The 15,806-nt window shown below is 61.5% G+C and overlaps 3 protein-coding genes across 4 annotated transcripts; all 3 read right to left on the reverse strand.

The window, feature by feature from the left end:
- Nucleotides 1–604: 604 nt before the first annotated feature.
- Nucleotides 605–8,259, reverse strand: LOC135288238 (ras-related protein Rab-11A-like). The gene is made up of 5 exons (XM_064401581.1): nucleotides 8,146–8,259; nucleotides 4,279–4,474; nucleotides 2,846–3,039; nucleotides 1,923–2,003; nucleotides 605–1,712 (listed from the first exon to the last, which is right to left on the reverse strand). Exons 1-5 carry the CDS (start codon nucleotides 8,183–8,185, stop codon nucleotides 1,573–1,575), a joined length of 651 nt encoding a protein of 216 aa, XP_064257651.1. The 5' UTR covers nucleotides 8,186–8,259; the 3' UTR covers nucleotides 605–1,572.
- An 816-nt stretch (nucleotides 8,260–9,075) lies between these two features.
- Nucleotides 9,076–12,567, reverse strand: RAB25 (RAB25, member RAS oncogene family). Of its 2 annotated transcripts, XM_064401673.1 has the most exons (5): nucleotides 12,086–12,567; nucleotides 11,046–11,241; nucleotides 10,740–10,933; nucleotides 10,539–10,619; nucleotides 9,076–9,775 (listed from the first exon to the last, which is right to left on the reverse strand). In XM_064401673.1, exons 1-5 carry the CDS (start codon nucleotides 12,123–12,125, stop codon nucleotides 9,645–9,647), a joined length of 642 nt encoding a protein of 213 aa, XP_064257743.1. In that variant the 5' UTR covers nucleotides 12,126–12,567; the 3' UTR covers nucleotides 9,076–9,644. The 2 variants fall into 2 exon arrangements, with proteins under 2 accessions (XP_064257743.1, XP_064257742.1); XM_064401672.1 differs by lacking the exon at nucleotides 12,086–12,567 and having other exon boundaries at nucleotides 11,046–11,492.
- Nucleotides 12,568–13,511: 944 nt separating this feature from the next.
- Nucleotides 13,512–15,515, reverse strand: LAMTOR2 (late endosomal/lysosomal adaptor, MAPK and MTOR activator 2). Its single transcript, XM_064401504.1, has 4 exons — nucleotides 15,363–15,515; nucleotides 14,197–14,359; nucleotides 14,005–14,094; nucleotides 13,512–13,731 (listed from the first exon to the last, which is right to left on the reverse strand). Exons 1-4 carry the CDS (start codon nucleotides 15,428–15,430, stop codon nucleotides 13,675–13,677), a joined length of 378 nt encoding a protein of 125 aa, XP_064257574.1. The 5' UTR covers nucleotides 15,431–15,515; the 3' UTR covers nucleotides 13,512–13,674.
- Nucleotides 15,516–15,806: the final 291 nt, after the last annotated feature.

Here is a 15,806-nt window from a genome sequence, read left to right on the forward strand (position 1 = left end):
CCCACCTCTCCAGCCGGTGGGGCTGACATCACCTCTTGGCACCGTGCTTTGGTGTGGGCAGATGGCGTGGGAGGAGGTGGTGCCTGGCATTTCCTGCACGTTTCCAGGGCTTTTCCAGCTGAGGTGGGCATGGGGTAGAGCCCAGCCCGTGGGGAAGGGGCCACACCATCCAGCTGGGGACAGCCCCCAGCTGCAGGCAGACCCAGGGGGTCACAGAGGATGGGTCTGGCCAGCTCAGGGATGAGGCTGCCTCTGGAGGGGGCAGTGCCATGGTGTAGGGACACAGTGCCAGGGGGCTGGAGCCAGGGTTAAGGTGCTGCCAGGGCTGGGGTGGATAAAAAGGGGCACCCCTGTGGTGTGGCTGCTTCTGCACCCCATTTGTGCACCTCTGGACCAGCAGCAGGATCCCACCTCTTCTAAGCCTGAATTTCAAGCTCTCCCCTCTGGCCTCCCAGCAGGACAGCCCCTTGCCCGGGTTGCAGTCACATCTTCCTCCCAGCCCTCCTCCTCCTCCTCACCCTTCCTTGCCTGTGGATGCTTCCCAGCTGCCCCGTGTGGGGCTGGCACTGCTCCTGCCTCAAGGAGAGACCTGGCAGAGACAGAAAAGGCTTCAGCAGCAGCTTTATTTGGGGATTTTGCCTCAATTTCTGTTTCATTGACAAACCATGCCCCAAGGGGGAACCGTGGCCCGGATCCTACTGGCACAGCCAAGGGAAATGCAGAGACTGGGGGCAGCTGTGGAGAGAAAGATCCCCCAAAACCCCACGTGACAGGGGCTACACTCCCAGTACTGGGTCAATGCAGGCTTTCCCACCTGCACCCTCTTGATTGACACCTGCCAATCATCCTGACAGCAGCACAGAGCTCAGCACAGTCTGTGCCAGTACCCTGGGTGATGCCCACCAGCCAAACACTGGAGCAGGGAAGGGCCAAGCTATGCCAGGGGGACCTTGAGGGGGTCCCCAGTGCTGACCCTGGCTCCCCCCTGTGCAGAGGGACCACTGCCTACCCTCAGCACCTCATCCCTGCCCTCAACCCCAAATCCCTGGTGCTCCCCTGTCCCCTCCTCGGGGCTTCCCAAAGGCCAGGGCCCCCCAGCCCATTCCCATGGAAGAGTCACAGCTTTTCTCTTTGCACAAAAACGGTGTCACACCCACACCCCTCCCTGGATGGCCCCAGCAGCACCCAGAGGCACTCCCAGCTCTCGGTGCTGCAGGGACAGGGGGACAGGCCACAGCACTGCTGGCTTCACCAGGCAGGAGAAGGATGCACCCAGCGTCCCCCTCCATCCCCACCCCACGGGGAGTCACCAACAGGGACTCCCCACGTTCAGGCTTGTTCAGTGCCACCCACTGCGCCTGCAGGGCTGGAGGGAGCAGGGACACAGGGGATGGCCTCGGGGAGAGAGGGGAGACCCTGTGATGCGTTGGTTTTGTTGGTCCTACACAAACACAGCACGTGGGCAGGGTGGTGGTGCACACACAGCAGCCAGAGCTCACTGCTCTGCTCAGGGCTGTGAGACCCCCGATGCCGCCGTGTGCTGGGGGGTCACGGTGGGGGCAGCCCGGGGGCTCAGATGTTCTGGCAGCAGGGCGCCTGCCGGCCCTCCTGCTGCGTGGGCAGCACCTGGATGGGCTCAATGGAGGTGGAGGGGCCGAACTCGGACTCCGGCTGTCCCGTGATCTGCCTCTGAGACACGATGCGGTAGATCTCTGCCAGCAGATGAAAAAGGTCTTCAGGGAAGTGTTTCAGTGGGGGAACTGCTCCCTCCACAAACGCACAGCTGCAGGGGTGCAAATGCCCACCTCTCCCCATGCAGGGGAGCAGGATTCCAACCCAGATGCCACCCAGTACAGCCAGGCCCCCAGGGATGCCCAAAGCCATCTCTACTCCTGTCCCTCCCTTTCCTGGCTGCCCCTTACCCGAGAGGATGTTATGGAAAGCTGTCTCCACGTTGGTGGAATCCAGAGCAGACGTCTCAAGGAAGGACAGCCCGTTCTTCTCTGCAAGAACAGCGTCAGCTCAGGTGGGTGCTATGACTCCAGTGGGATGGGATGGGATGATGGGATGGGATGGGATGGGATGGGATGATGGGATGGGATGATGGGATGGGATGATGGGATGGAATGATGGGATGGGATGATGGGATGGGATGATGGGATGGGATGATGGGATGGGATGATGGGATGGGATGATGGGATGGGATGATGGGATGGGATGATGGGATGGGATGATGGGATGGGATGATGGGATGGGATGATGGGATGGGATGATGGGATGGGATGATGGGATGGGATGATGGGATGGGATGGGATGGGATGGGATGGGATGGGATGATGGGATGATGGGATGATGGGATGATGGGATGATGGGATGATGGGATGGGATCCATTGGATGGGATGGGATGATGGGATGGGATGATGGGATGGGACGGGATGATGGGATGGGACGATGGGATGATGGGATGGGATGGGATCCATGGGATGGGATGGGATGGGATGGGATGGGATGGGATGGGATGGGATGGGATGGGATGGGATGGGATGGGATGGGATGATGGGATGGGATGATGGGATGGGATGATGGGATGGGATGATGGGATGGGATGATGGGATGGGATGATGGGATGGGATGATGGGATGGGATGATGGGATGGGATGATGGGATGGGATGATGGGATGGGATCCATGGGATGGGATCCATGGGATGGGATGATGGGATGGGATCCATGGGATGGGATGGGATCCATGGGATCCATGGTATGGGATGAGATGGGATGATGGGATGGGATGATGGGATGGGATGATGATGGGATGGGATGGGATGATGGGATGGGGAAGATACCTGCAAAGCTCCTGGCCTCGTCGGTGGGCACGGCCCGCAGGTGCCGCAGGTCGCTCTTGTTGCCCACCAGCATGATGACGATGTTGGCATCGGCGTGGTCCTGCAGCTCCTTGAGCCAGCGCTCCGCGTTCTCGTACGTCAGGTACTTGGCGATGTCGTAGACCAGCAGAGCTCCCACTGCCCCTCGGTAGTACCTGGGGGACAGGGAGGGGAGGGATGTGCCTTCTGTTGGCAGACTGGCAAAACTATCCTGTGCCTCCCAAAAAAGGGAAGAAGCCCTGAAGTTTCTCTCAGTGATTAGGTGAAAAGCCACTTCATGGGACTTCACATAAAACTTAAGGGCAGCGAATTGGATAGAAGCCAAAAAGTCACGCTTGGCCAATTGGGTAGAAAAAGAAGAGAACAAAGGAACTAGGGGCTTTTGTGAGGTGTTTTTACCAGGAGCAGACCTCTGCACTTGGCTTGGGTTTTTTTGTTTGTTATTTTGCCTTTTATTAAACCTTTTTGTTTCCAACACTGCAACAGAAGTCATCCTGCTTATTTTATGCCCTTAAGGACAGCTTAGCTATCCTTGGGTGTATTATATTTCTCAGAGAGCTTATTAGACCTAGCTCTGGAAAAGAAAATATAAAAAGGGAGGGGACAGGGTCACAGCAGGGCCCTATTGGTGGCTTTCCAGCCAAGGTATGATGCCTGGTGGGCTGCCTTGGTCTGGATAGCTCAGTCCTGCTCAGCACAGCCTGTCTGAGCTCCCAAGCAGCTGCTAGCCACAGGCAACTGTAGCAAGCTCAAATTATATCAGAACTTATTAATTATCAGCTCATTTGTGATTTCAGCTCTTTAGCTTGCTAAGTGCCAGGCAGATGCAGGGAGAGAGAAGAAGGCTGTGTGAGGTTCCAAAGAATTCTTTATTGGGATCTTCTACGAAGGCTCTCAGTGACAGCTCTTCTCGTGAACTGGGCAGACATAGGGGTTTATGTACCTTACAGGGGTTTTGGAAATTGCCCAATAGTAAGGAAAGTGACCTAGAGTCTTACAGAGAGATAAGCAAGGGCGAATTCAGCTCTTTAGCTTGCTAAGTGCCAGGCAGATGCAGGGAGAGAGAGGAGAAGGCTGTGTGAGGTTCCAGAGAATTCTTTATTGGGGTCTTCTACGAAGGCTCTCAGTGACAGCTCTTCCAGTGAACTGGGCAGAAGGAGGGGTTTATATAGGATACAGATGTTTTGAAAATTGCCCAATAGTAAGGAAAGTGACCCATAGGCTTACAGAGAGATAAGCAGGGTCCAAAGGCAGAGGAGAGGGGCTTCTAAGGCCCAGTCATCATGACTTGGCACTTCCTAGCTCAGGCTTCTGACCACCAAGGAGCCATTGCAGGACCTGGGTCGGCTCCAGAGCCCCGGGCAAGGCCCCAGGCTGGGAGGGAGGAAACTCACGCGGCGGTGATGGCGCGGTAGCGCTCCTGCCCGGCCGTGTCCCAGATCTGAGCCTTCACCGTCTTGTTGTCCACCTGGATGCTCCTCGTGGCAAACTCCACCCCGATGGTGCTCTTGCTCTCCAGGTTGAACTCGTTGCGGGTGAAGCGTGAGAGCAGGTTGCTCTTGCCCACCCCCGAGTCCCCGATGAGCACAACTGGGTGGGCACAAAGACAGGGTCAGCTCCCCCAGGCACCCATCTCCAATCCCCCCATCTGCCCCCCCTTCCAGACCCCAGCTCCATCTCACCCAGGAGGGGTGAAGCTGCCTCCACGCCTCCCAGCAGCATCACTGCTGCCTGTAAAAACCCCTTGAGAAAATCCCTGCCATCCCTGGGAAGTTACCAGAAGTTTCTGTCTCTGCAGGATGGGAAAGCACCATGTGCACTGATGTACCCAAAGTGGGCAGAAAAGCAGGATCAGGACCTGTGCAGAGGCCAGGCAGAGCTGGGGCTCCTCCTGCCAACCCTGAGTGCCCTCCAGCCCTGAGGGCACGCTGGAAGACTTGAAGACACAGTTTGAAAGGAAGCATCCTCCTCTCTGCTGCTGGTCCAGCCCACCAGCTGGGAAGTCCCTGGGTGTGGGTTAAATGCATTTTGTGCCTGTCCCAGATGGGGCTGGTTCCTGTAAAACCTGGTGAAACAGGCTCTGGGGAGCTTTATCACACACCTCCCCAGTCAAGTTTGTTGAGTTTATGACTCAACAGGTTTTTGGTTTTATTTTTAAAGTTACTTTTAATTCCTTCACTGCCAATCCTGTTCATTCCCCAGGTGCACTCAGACTCTTCACCCACCTGTGGGACATGTGTCCCCACCAGGCTTGGACAACAGCACGGCTGAGGTCACAACCATCCAGTGAGCAGGCTGGGGAGCACACAGGAACAGCAAGGGGCCACTGGGATGTCACCATGCAGGAGCCTCAGCAAGGCTCTGCTACCTCAGCAGCCACCATCCTGCAAGGATGCTGCTCCTGGTCCTGGGTAACTCCTTCCCTCCAGCTCCAGCTTGAGACATGGGTCCCCTGCATGCTGCAAAGGCTCCACCAGTGCAGCCACCAGGGATCCAGGGGCAACCCCAGCTTCTCTGGGCGTCTGTGCCAGGGCCTCAGCACCCTCATAGCCAAGAATTCTTTCCCAATATCCCATCTAGCCCTGCCCTCTGGCAGCGTGAAGCCATTCCCCCTTGTCCTGTCCCTCCAGACCCTTGTCCAAAGTCCCTCTCCAGCTCCCTTGGAGCCCCTTTAGGCACTGGAAGGGGCTCTGAGGTTTTTCCAGAGCCTTTTCTTCTACAGGCTGAATATCCCCAGCTCCCCCAGCCTGGCTCCAGCCCTTGGAGCATCTCTGTGGCTTCCTCAACTTCTTCCAGGAGCTCCATGCCTCTCCTGTGCTGGGGGGGGGCTCACCAAAGTGGAGCAGAGGGGCAGAATCCCACCCCTCACCCTTTTCCCAGCTGCCGGGGAGACTTCTCAGCTGCTGCCCACTGCAGGGAGATGTGAGAGGGCCACCTGGACTGCCCTGGACAAGGCAGTAGGAAATGCAGGCCAGGTTCATTAGCCAGCTTTGAAGTTTTGATCCGAGCTCGGTTTTTTTACCAACAGGAAATTGCTGCTTCCCCAGCTCAACGGCCACAATCCCCATCCTGGCAGTGCCAGGCTCCGTGGCAGGCTCCAGAGGGCTTTGGGCCACCCCAGGGATGCAGGGTGGGTGCTGCAGCCTGTGGGGGTGATGAGCCCCATGTCCCTGAGCTTGAACGGCTTCAGGAGCTGGAGCAGCACCCCCCACCCCAGGCACAACAGCATTTGACACGTTCTGTCCCCACTGCCACCCTCCACGTCTCACTGCAGGGATGGAAAGAGCCCGGAGCTCCTCACAGGGCCCCAAGGAAGGGTCTGAGGAGCAGCCATGCCCAGAGCTGCTCCTCAGCCATGCTGAGCCCCTCTGGCAGTGCCAGGGCCTTGCACAGCTGGAATGTGCACTGTGCTTGGCAGCAACTGATGCTCCCATTTCTGTGGAACTCGGGACAATGCTGCTTCCAGCTGGGATAATCTCCTTTTTCTCATGGGGGAGAGCTGCTGGACCCTGGGAGCACCAGCCCAGCTCCATGCCCCTGAACTCTGCATTCCCCTGCTTTGGAAGGGATGAGCTGCCCTTGCATTGAAAACTGAATTCTTCTATATTTTTAAAGACTCCAGAGACCACCCTGAGACCCAGGAGGGGAATGAAGAGCCTGTGGTGAGCCCTGGCTCCTGCAGAATGACAGGGGACGGACAGACACACGAGCACCAGGCACTGAAGCCCCCTCAGAGCCACGCAGCTGGCACAGCACCGGGTGGGAAGCACAGAACAAAGCAGCTGGGAGAGCTCCTGCCAGGGCATCCAGGCACCACTCAGCATCAGTTTCCCCACAGCAGGTCCCAGAGTAACTGCAGGCAGGAGGATTTTCCTGGGCAGCAGCCAGGGGAGGTGTGCAAGGAGCCAGGGGCTACCAGCACACGGCTGGCTGGAATTACGTCCTGTCGGAGGCTGGAATTACTCGGGGCCTGGCGGGCAGGCCTGTGTGGGTAGGCTGACTCACAGCCACCCACCGGTGAGCTCACACCCTGGATTTTATGGCTCAGGAGGCTGCGGCACTGCCGAGATGTCCCTTTGCCTCCCCAGCACCTGCTCTGGGCACAGCAGAGCGCGGGGAAGCCTGGCACACAGGGATGGGCAGAAATGCCAACGTCGTGTCCCCAGGAGCCTGTCCCTGTCCCCCACCCTCACGGGGCACAGCAGTGAGGTCAGAGCACGTCCAGCACCAGCAAGGACAAGCCCAGATCCCCAGATCCTGTCCCTCCACTGCAGCTGAGGAGCAGCAGGGCTTTCTCTGCTGGGGGAGATCACTCGGCTCTCAGCTTCACCCAGCGCCGCAGAGCAGGGCACCCATGGGTGCTCAGGGGCTGAAACAGCACCCACAGAGTCCCACGGAGCAGCCTTCCCCAGCACCCCCTGGAGCAGCACCCTGCCAGGGCTACAGCCACCCTGCCACGGCCACTGCCACCCTGCCACGGCCACTGCCACCCTGCCAGGGCCACCCTGTCACAGCCACTGCCACTCTGCCACCCTGCCACCCTCCAGGGCACTGCACCCCGGCTGGGGCTGCAGCCCCTCCCGCAGGAGTCAGGAGAGGCTGGCATGAGCATCGGGACCACAAACCACGGGAGCAGCTCCAGCAAACCCTCCGACCACGGCAGCACTTCAGCCCCAGGCTCACCAGCACCCACCCTCCTTCCCAGCACAGTGGAACACCACAACAAGCCCCCCCAGCCAAGCGTGAACTGGGAATTGAGCGTTCTATCCCAGTACAAGCCCCCCCTCCCATACCAAGAACTGGGAGCTGAGTGTTCTATCCCAGTACAACCTCCTCTCCCATCCTGTAAACTGGGAATTGAGTGTTCTATCCCAGTCCAAGCCCCCTCCGTGAACTGGGAGCTGAGTACTCTATCCCAGTCCAAGCCCCCTCTCCCATCCCATGAACTGGGAGCTGAATGTTGTATCCCAGTCCTAGCCCCAGATCCCCGTCCCACGAACTGGGAATTGAGTGCTCTATCCCAGTACAAGCCCCCCCATCCCATGAAGTTGGAGCTGAGTGTTGTATCCCAGTCCAAGCCCCCCCTCCCGTTCCATGAACTGGGAGCTGAGTGCTCTCTCCCAGTCCCAGCCCCAGCTCCTCGTCCTGTGAACTGGGAATTGAGTGTTCTATCCCAGTCCCAGTCCCAGTCCCAGTCCCAGTCCCAGTCCCAGGCCGGGGGTGCCAGCAGCAGGCTGGCCGGGCACGAGCAGCACACCCACCTTTGAAGAGATAATCGTACTCATCGTCCTTGCCCCGCATGTCGCCCAGCTCCACAGCCCCAGTGCCACTGGGCCAGCTGGGATTTCCGGGCCTTACCCAGCCCTGCCAGGGGCTGTGCCCTGCCACCCATTGGTGGCCACAGCCTTCCCTGCTCCGCACCCATTGGCGGCCGGGGCTGCCCGTCACACCCAGGTGTGCTCACCTGGGCAGGTAAGGGGGGCGGGGACAGCCACCACCTGTGTGTGCTGCTGATGGGGACAGCGAGCCCCGCACAGAGCCGTGGGTGGGACACGGAGCTGGGCTGGCACGCCGGGCGTGGTGCCAAGGGAAAGCGAGGGAAGAGACGGAGAATCCGGCAGGAATTATCCCGGTTCCGAGGGGTTTCAGATAACCGGGAGAGGCTGCGTCATCCTTTGGACTGATAAAGTTCAAACAAGGGGACCTAAACTGGGAAAGGCTGCAAGGGGAGGGGGCTCAGGGGGAGAATGGATTTAGGGTGGGAGGGGGCACAAGAGGAGAATGGATTTAGGGTGGGATGGGGCACAGGGGAAGCATGGATTTAGGGTGGGAGGGGGCACAGGGGGAGCATGGATTTAGGGTGGGAGGGGGCACACAGAGAGGGAGAATGGCTTTAGGGTGGGAGGGAGCACAGGGGGAGAATAGATTTAGGGTGGGAGGGGGCACAGAGGGATAATGGCTTCAGGGTGGGAGGGGGCACAAGGGGAGAATGGATTTCGGGTGGGAGGGGGCGCAAGGGGAGAATGGATTTCGGGTGGGAGGGGGCACAGGGGGAGCATGGATTTCGGGTGGGAGGGGGCACAGGGGAGCCGTGGCATCCAGCTGGGCTGCTTTGGAGGCCACGGATCTTCAGCACATTATGAAGGTGGGGACCCAGGGCGTTGACCACAAGCACGCAGGAATTCCAGCTCAGTAAATCTGCATTTCACAAGTCCTTTAATGATTGCGTCACGCCCGTGCTGGACACAGAGCTGCTCCCTGCCCCGTGGCACCGGGCCCTGCTGGGACAGCCAAGGGCCGAGTGCTGCCACTTCACACCCTAGAGCAGCCCCTGGTGGGACAGACACCTGTAGGTCAGCCTCATCCTCAGTGCACGGCACAGGGTGGCCCTACAGGAGCAACCCCAGGGCCAGAGGTGATCAGAGAGGCTCCTGTTGCTGGCATGATCCTGCCCAGAACCTACTGGCTTCGGGGGTGTCCTGGTCATTTTGCCCTGCAGGTCCAGAAGGGCTGAAACGGTGCGTGACAGTGGTGATGCTAATCAGGGCCCAGCAAAAATGCAACAGAGAGAGAAGAGCTCCTGGAACTGGTGCTTCTCACTGCTTATGGCAGAATTTGAACCCTGTCCAGGCTGCTGGTCCCCACTGCACCAGGACAGGGGTGGCACTGCAGGCAGGGTGACACCAGCTTGTGCTGGTGGCCGCTGGTGTGTCCCGGGGTTGTGGGGTTCCCTGGGGACTTCCTGGGGTGCTCAGAGGGCTCAGAGGGCCACGCAGCACGGGCGCCTCTCTGCCTGTGCTGGGGCCGTGCTTGCAGGGTTCTCACTTGCAAGTGCCACCGTGTTGCTTTGGCTGCTCCTCTGCTTCTGCTTCTGCACTTTGTAGAAGATTTCTGCAAAAGAAGAAGTGCTGGGGGGGTCTGTGTGTCAGCCAAGGCCCCCTGGGGATGCAGGGACAGCTTCAAGCCTGCAGCCCCCACTGCTCAGCGTGCTGGTGGCTTTCCTTCACCTCTACACAGCAGAGGGAGTTATTTACCCCCCCACCTGAGGGGTGACAAGGGACAAGGCGTGCATCCCTGCAGCGCTTGGGGAACACCCTGTGCTTGGCCCATTTCCTCTTGCCCAACCTGGGATTAGTGCTTCACCCTGTGCTGGGGCTGGCAGCTCACTGGGCCAGGCTGGCTCAGCCCAGCACGGCATGGAATGGCTCTGCATGGCTTGGCACGGCTCAGCATGGCATGGCACACCTCACTGTCCAGCTGCCATTCCTGGAGAGCTGCTCTTGGACTCCATCCCTGGCCCCCCAGGTCCCCACAGCCGGTTTGGCAGGATGCTGGAGACACCAAGTCATGAGCCCAGGACAACAGGAAGGAGACTGGAGATTACGGGGGAGAAGCAGCCCCTGGGGCTTCAGGGATGCCCAGGGGCCGTGAGAACAAAGCTTCGGGTGTGGGGAGTGAAACGCCCAGCACCAAAGGCTGAAAACCAAAGCAGACAGAAAGAAAACACCAAAAGACCTCATGAAACTAGCCCTAAGCAGCTCAAGTGGAGCAGGGGGAGAAGTGCTGCACATCATCCTCTTCCCAGCCCTGCATCCTTGGAAAGGGACCCTGCACTGCCCTGGGACCTGCTGCACCACGGCACCAGAGCCTGTACCCTTGAGGATGGTCTCGAATGCTTCCTCAACATTGGTGGAGTCCAGCGCCGAGGTCTCAACAAACAGCAGCCCGTTGTTGTCTGCAAGGAGAGGAGACCCCTGAGACGATGCAGACCCCAGTGAGGACATGGCTCCAATCTGGAGCTCCTTTAGAGGTGTTTGCACTGGTGGGGGAGGTTCTCAAGCCCCCAGCCCTGTACCTGCAAACATTTTTGCCTCCTCCATGGGCACCTCTCGAGCCTGCGCAAGGTCGGTCTTGTTCCCCACCAGCATGACAACGATGCTGGCCTCGGCGTGGTCGTAGAGCTCCTTCAGCCAGCGGTCCACCACGTCGTACGTCTGGTGCTTGGTGATATCAAACACCACCAGGGCTCCCACAGCCCCCCGGTAATACCTGTGTGAGAACCCCACCATCACTCCGTGCCCCAGATCCCCCCTCCCCACGGCATCCTCACCCGTGGGGCTGACCCCCAGCCCCAGGAGAGGCAGGGGTTTGGGGTGCTCACGCGGAGGTGATGGCGCGGTAGCGCTCCAGCCCGGCCGTGTCCCAGATCTGAGCCTTCACCGCAGCGTCTCCCACCAGGATGGTGCGCGTGGAGAACTCCACGCCGATGGTGGTGCGGCTGTCGTGGTTGAACTCGTTGCGGGTGAAGCGAGACAGCAGGTTTGTTTTTCCCACCCCAGACTCCCCGATCAGCACGACTGTGGAAGGAAGGAAGGAGAAATCCCACTGGGCTGCAGCTACCAGCACTGGTTGCATGGGCATTGCCCGATGTCCGGTGACCCCAGACTGGTGGCAGAGGCTGGGTTTAACCCCTGGTGTGGTCATGCCTTCAGCTGTGCTCCCTAGGGCTGGTGCAGCCCCAGAGCTGGTCAGAGGGTCATGGCTGCGGCCTCTGGGCAGCAGGAGCAGGGCAAGGATGTTGGTGAGCCCTGGGTCACCCTGCTGCAGTGGGCACCCAGGACAGCTGGCACACCACAGCCTGCCTCCACTTGCCCACAGTGAGCACTAAGCTCCAGCTAAGAGTATTTGGCAGAGACCAGGTGGGCCCAAGGAGCTCAGCATGGGAGGTGTGAGGCTGTGCCTCCATTTCTCCAGCTCAGCTTTGACCCCCATGTCCTCTGCATGTGCCACTGCCCAGGTCACTGCAGAAAGTGATTTTTCAATGCCCACTGCTCTCGGGGGTTACAGGCTCTTGTGGCGTTTGTCTCACACACTCAGCCCCAGCTTTCACAGCCCCCCCTGTCCCATAACAGCAATTTGCCTGGCACTGCACAGCTCCAGACTTGGGGTGAGTGTGGATCTCCCCGGGTCTCTGTGGACTTGGCTGGCCTCACTGCCACCAGCAGACCGTGCCTGTCCCCCCGGTCCCCTGACCCTCCGTAGCTCCCGGTGCCCACCACAGCTTCAGGGATTGTCAACAACGCCCCAGCTCAGGACACAGCTGCCCTGGGGAAAGGGCACCCTCCTTCCCTCCCCGCAGCCCCTGGCTTTCTGCTCCCCTCCTTTTGGGGAAGGAGGGGTCGCATGGAGCGCAGGACTCACCCTTGAAGACAAAGTTATAGTCCTCCTCGGCGCTGCCCATGTCGCCGCCGCCTGCCCCGCAGGGCCGCCCCGGGTTTCCTCCTTCCCGCTGCCAAGCCTCGAGCAGACGGCGGGGCGGAATCCCGGAGGCGCCGAGCGAGGGCACGGAGCGGCCGAGGGTTCCTCTCTGCCGGGGGGCGAGGGGGGTCCGGGGCAGCGGAGGCGACACAGGCCGAGCTGGCGGCAGCGCGGCCGCTCGGTTCAAGGGGTGGGACTGGGTGTCGCAGCGCAGGTTGGGCAGGTAGTGTCACCCCTGGGACCGTCACGGGGCGGCTGGAGGAGGAGCCAGGGCCCGGTCCTGAGTGCGGGGAGGGCTGGGGCAGCGGGAGCAGCGCCGACGGTACGGGCAGCGTGGGCACGGAGGGAGCGAGGGCAGAGCGGGCAGCCTGGGATGGCAGCGGGGGCAGGACACGGAGGGTGGCACGGGCGGGACACGGAGGGTGGCACGGGCAGGACACGGAGAGCAGCACAGACAGGACACGGAGGGTGGCACGGGCAGGACACGGAGAGCAGCACAGACAGGACACGGAGGGTGGCACGGGCGGGACACGGAGAGCAGCGAGGGCAGGACGCGGAGGGCAGCAGGGCAGGGAGGGTGGCAAGGGCAGGACACGGAGGGTGGCACGGGCAGGCTGGGAGGGTGGCACAGGCTGGGAGGGCAGCACGGACAGGACACGGAGGGTGGCACGGGCAGAACACGGAGGGCGGCACGGGCAGGCTGGAAGGGCAACACGGGCAGGACACAGAGGGCAGCAGGGCAGGGAGAGCAGCGAGGGCAGGACACGGAGGGTGGCACGGGCAGGACACGGAGGGCAGCAGGGCAGGGAGGGTGGCACCGACAGGACACAGAGGGCAGAACAGTCAGGACACGGAGGGCAACACGGGAAGGACACGGAGGGCAGCAGGGCAGGGAGGGTGGCACGGGCAGGACATGGAGAGCAGCAGGGGCAGCCTGGGAGGGTGGCACGGGTGGGACAGCAGCGTGGGGAGGACACGGGTGTGATGGCACCGAGGGCAGCGATGGCACCGAGGGCAGCGTGTGCTGCGATGGCAGCAAAGGCAGAGCAGGGCACGGAGGGGGGTGGGATGGCAGCGAGGGCAGCCGTGCCAGGAGCAGAACCCCCGCTCAGCCCGGCTCCCGCCGCTCTCAATGTTCCCTCGCCTCTGCTGCCATCGTGTGAAAGGCAGGGAAATAAGGATGGGAAGGAGCCCCCACCACCCCCAGCTATCCCAGTGTGACCAGCAGGGCTGTGCAGGGGCTCGGCTCTGCTGTAACCCCCCTCCTTTGACAACAGCCCCTTGCAACTTCTTGTCTTCCCCAGGGCAACGGGCACCTTGTCCAGCTGTGTTACCCCTCAGCTCCCCCAAAACAGACACAACACACACGAGCATCAAACATGCTTTTATTCCCCCAGCTTCCGCATCCTGCCACCTTATTTTTAACCACACTGGAGCTCCGGGATGCCCGTGGGGCCACTCATGCCCCTCCCAGGGTGGTGATGGTGATGCTGTCGGGGCCCAGTGGCACCTCAGAGCCCTCCACTGCCTGCTCACGATGCGGCCACCTGCGTGAGGGGCTCCTCCAGGTACTGGACCAGTGCCTGTGCCTGCAAGCAGAGAATGGCATGAGCCACGCTCAGGTGGGTTTTGCAACACGTGTTGCCCACTGCCTGCTTGCTTATTGTAATTTATATTTCAGTTTAGAACCTTAGAAAGGTGTCATGCTGTGCCTGGGCAGGCACAGGGGACAGAGGAGTCTCTGCAAGGTGCAAGGAGCATCCCAGGCACGGCAGCTTCCTCCAGCCCTTCCATCCCAAAAGAAAGAGCCCTTTCCCACACCAAAGCAGGGATGCAGCCCTGCTGACCCCCCCAGCCATTACCTTGGCTTTCAGCATCCCAAATCCGACCGTCTCCTTGGCGTACATGCAGAGCAGCAGGTTTGCCACCCGTGTGATGGCCACTCGCCCCTCCTGCCCAGGGAGAAACAGCACTCATTGCACCCCAGCTTGGCCTGGACCCCCAGCACGGTGCTGGCATCAAGGCAGGGCAGGGCAGGCTCCAGCCCCACGTACCATGCAGTCCATGAGGATGAATTTGAGGTTGTCCTCGTTGAAGGCCTGGTGCCCGTTCTTGTCGTAGGCCACCCAGATGTTGCTGGCGATGGCCGCGGTGACCCTGGCATCGGTGTCCCCGTAGCCCGAGTAGGCAAGCAAGGAGCCCTCGTTGTTCAGCAGCCTGGGGAGGACACGGCAGGGCAAACTGATGCCTCTAACACCCTCTCAAGACCAGGGGTAGAACAAACCCCCAGTCCCAAGCACTGCTCCCAAGACACTCCCACTCCACAGGGGTTTGGCAGGGGGGCTTCAAAGCCAGAAAGCTCTGCAGTGGCCCCCAGGCCCGAGCAGGGCAGTGGTGGATCAGTCTGCTGGAGCAGCAGGACCTGCCACAGGCTGGGCATGAGCCTGGGGACAAACACTGTGCACAGCCCCAGCTCTGTGCACGGCCCTCGCACTGTGCAGGAGGCATCCCAGCACCAGACATCAGGAGCCCCACATGCTGTGCACAGTGCCAGCACCATCTGTAGCCCAGCACCACGCAGGGAGAGTGGTGTCAGTCCCACGCCTGCCCCTGGAAGGGCCTGGGCAGGGACAGGGAGCATCCCCAGGCAGAGGCAGGGGCAGGAGCAAGGGCAAGGAGCATCCCTGGGCAGGAGCAAGGGCAAGGAGCATCCCCTGGGCAGGGACAGGAGAAGGGGCAAGGGCAAGAGCAGGAGCAGGGGCTGAGGAAAGGCAGGCAGCATCCTTGGGCTGGGGACAGCATTCCCCGGGCAGAAGCAGGGAGCATTCCCCGCTGCAGGAACAGGGGCAGGGGCAGCATTCCCAGGGCAGGAGCAGCATCCTTGGGCAGGGGCAGCATTCCCAGGGCAGGGGCAGGGGCTGGGGCAGCATTCCCAGGGCAGGGGCAGGGAGCATCCCCTGCTACAGGAACAGGGGCAGGCAGCATCCCCTGGGCTAGGGACAGGGGCAGCACGGCCCAGGCAGGTTCAGGGACAGGGGAATGGTAGCAGCATCCCCTGGGGCAGGGACAGCGGCAGCATCCGCCCGGGGTAGCTACGAGGGAACCATCCCGCGCAGGGAAAGCATCCCCCCGCAGCGGCGTCACCCCGCATCGCGGAGCGCCCGCTGCCCGCCGTGCCCGCTCGGGGAAGGCCGCCCCCCGCCCGGCCCGCAGCACTCACAGCGTGCTCTGGACGCCGCCGGTGTTGGCCTGGCTCAGCACCTGCGTCAGGGCCTTGGGCCGCAGCATGGCCGCCGCCGGCACCGCGGGGCGGGGGTGAGGCCGCGCCGGGCGGGGCCGTCACGGCGCAGCGCCGGGCGCGGGGCATGCTGGGGGATGTAGTCCCGCCCGGCCCTGGGGGTGCTCGGACTCCAGAGGGGCCTCGGCAGCGGGAGGGAGTGCGGGGCGGGTGTGGGCCCTCGGTGACCGCGGGGATCGGGGATGGCGCCGGTGAAAGGGGGTCGGAGGGGGCACCGGCGGGGCGCTGAGGGCGGCACGCCCTCCCCAGGCTCTGTTCGCCTCTTTGCGCTCCGGTTCCGCCTCCGCCCGCCGTGAGCCCTCCGCCGCCGCCGCTCCTCCGGGCCGCCGGGAGGCGCTGTCCCGGGGCGAGGCGGCGCTGCGGCGC

This window comes from Passer domesticus, chromosome 32, assembly GCF_036417665.1.
Source record: "Passer domesticus isolate bPasDom1 chromosome 32, bPasDom1.hap1, whole genome shotgun sequence".
In the NCBI taxonomy this organism is placed as follows: domain Eukaryota; kingdom Metazoa; phylum Chordata; class Aves; order Passeriformes; family Passeridae; genus Passer; species Passer domesticus.

What these genes read in the sequence shown, in the direction of transcription:
- LOC135288238 (XM_064401581.1), bottom strand. Translation starts at nt 8,185, where the DNA reads ATGCGGGGCAAGGACGATGAGTACGATTATCTCTTCAAAG. An exon ending in GTACGATTATCTCTTCAAAG is followed by an intron (nt 4,475 to 8,145) that starts GTGGGTGTGCTG and finishes GTGCCCACCCAG; the next exon opens with TTGTGCTCATCGGGGACTCG. An exon ending in TACCGCGCCATCACCGCCGC is followed by an intron (nt 3,040 to 4,278) that starts GTGAGTTTCCTC and finishes CCTGTCCCCCAG; the next exon opens with GTACTACCGAGGGGCAGTGG.
- RAB25 (XM_064401672.1), bottom strand. Translation starts at nt 11,368, where the DNA reads ATGACCACACCAGGGGTTAAACCCAGCCTCTGCCACCAGTCTGGGGTC. An exon ending in TACCGCGCCATCACCTCCGC is followed by an intron (nt 10,934 to 11,045) that starts GTGAGCACCCCA and finishes GTTCTCACACAG; the next exon opens with GTATTACCGGGGGGCTGTGG. An exon ending in ATTCGAGACCATCCTCAAGG is followed by an intron (nt 9,776 to 10,538) that starts GTACAGGCTCTG and finishes CTTCTTTTGCAG; the next exon opens with AAATCTTCTACAAAGTGCAG.
- LAMTOR2 (XM_064401504.1), bottom strand. Translation starts at nt 15,430, where the DNA reads ATGCTGCGGCCCAAGGCCCTGACGCAGGTGCTGAGCCAGGCCAACACC. An exon ending in GGCGGCGTCCAGAGCACGCT is followed by an intron (nt 14,360 to 15,362) that starts GTGAGTGCTGCG and finishes TGTCCTCCCCAG; the next exon opens with GCTGCTGAACAACGAGGGCT. An exon ending in TCATCCTCATGGACTGCATG is followed by an intron (nt 14,095 to 14,196) that starts GTACGTGGGGCT and finishes CTCCCTGGGCAG; the next exon opens with GAGGGGCGAGTGGCCATCAC.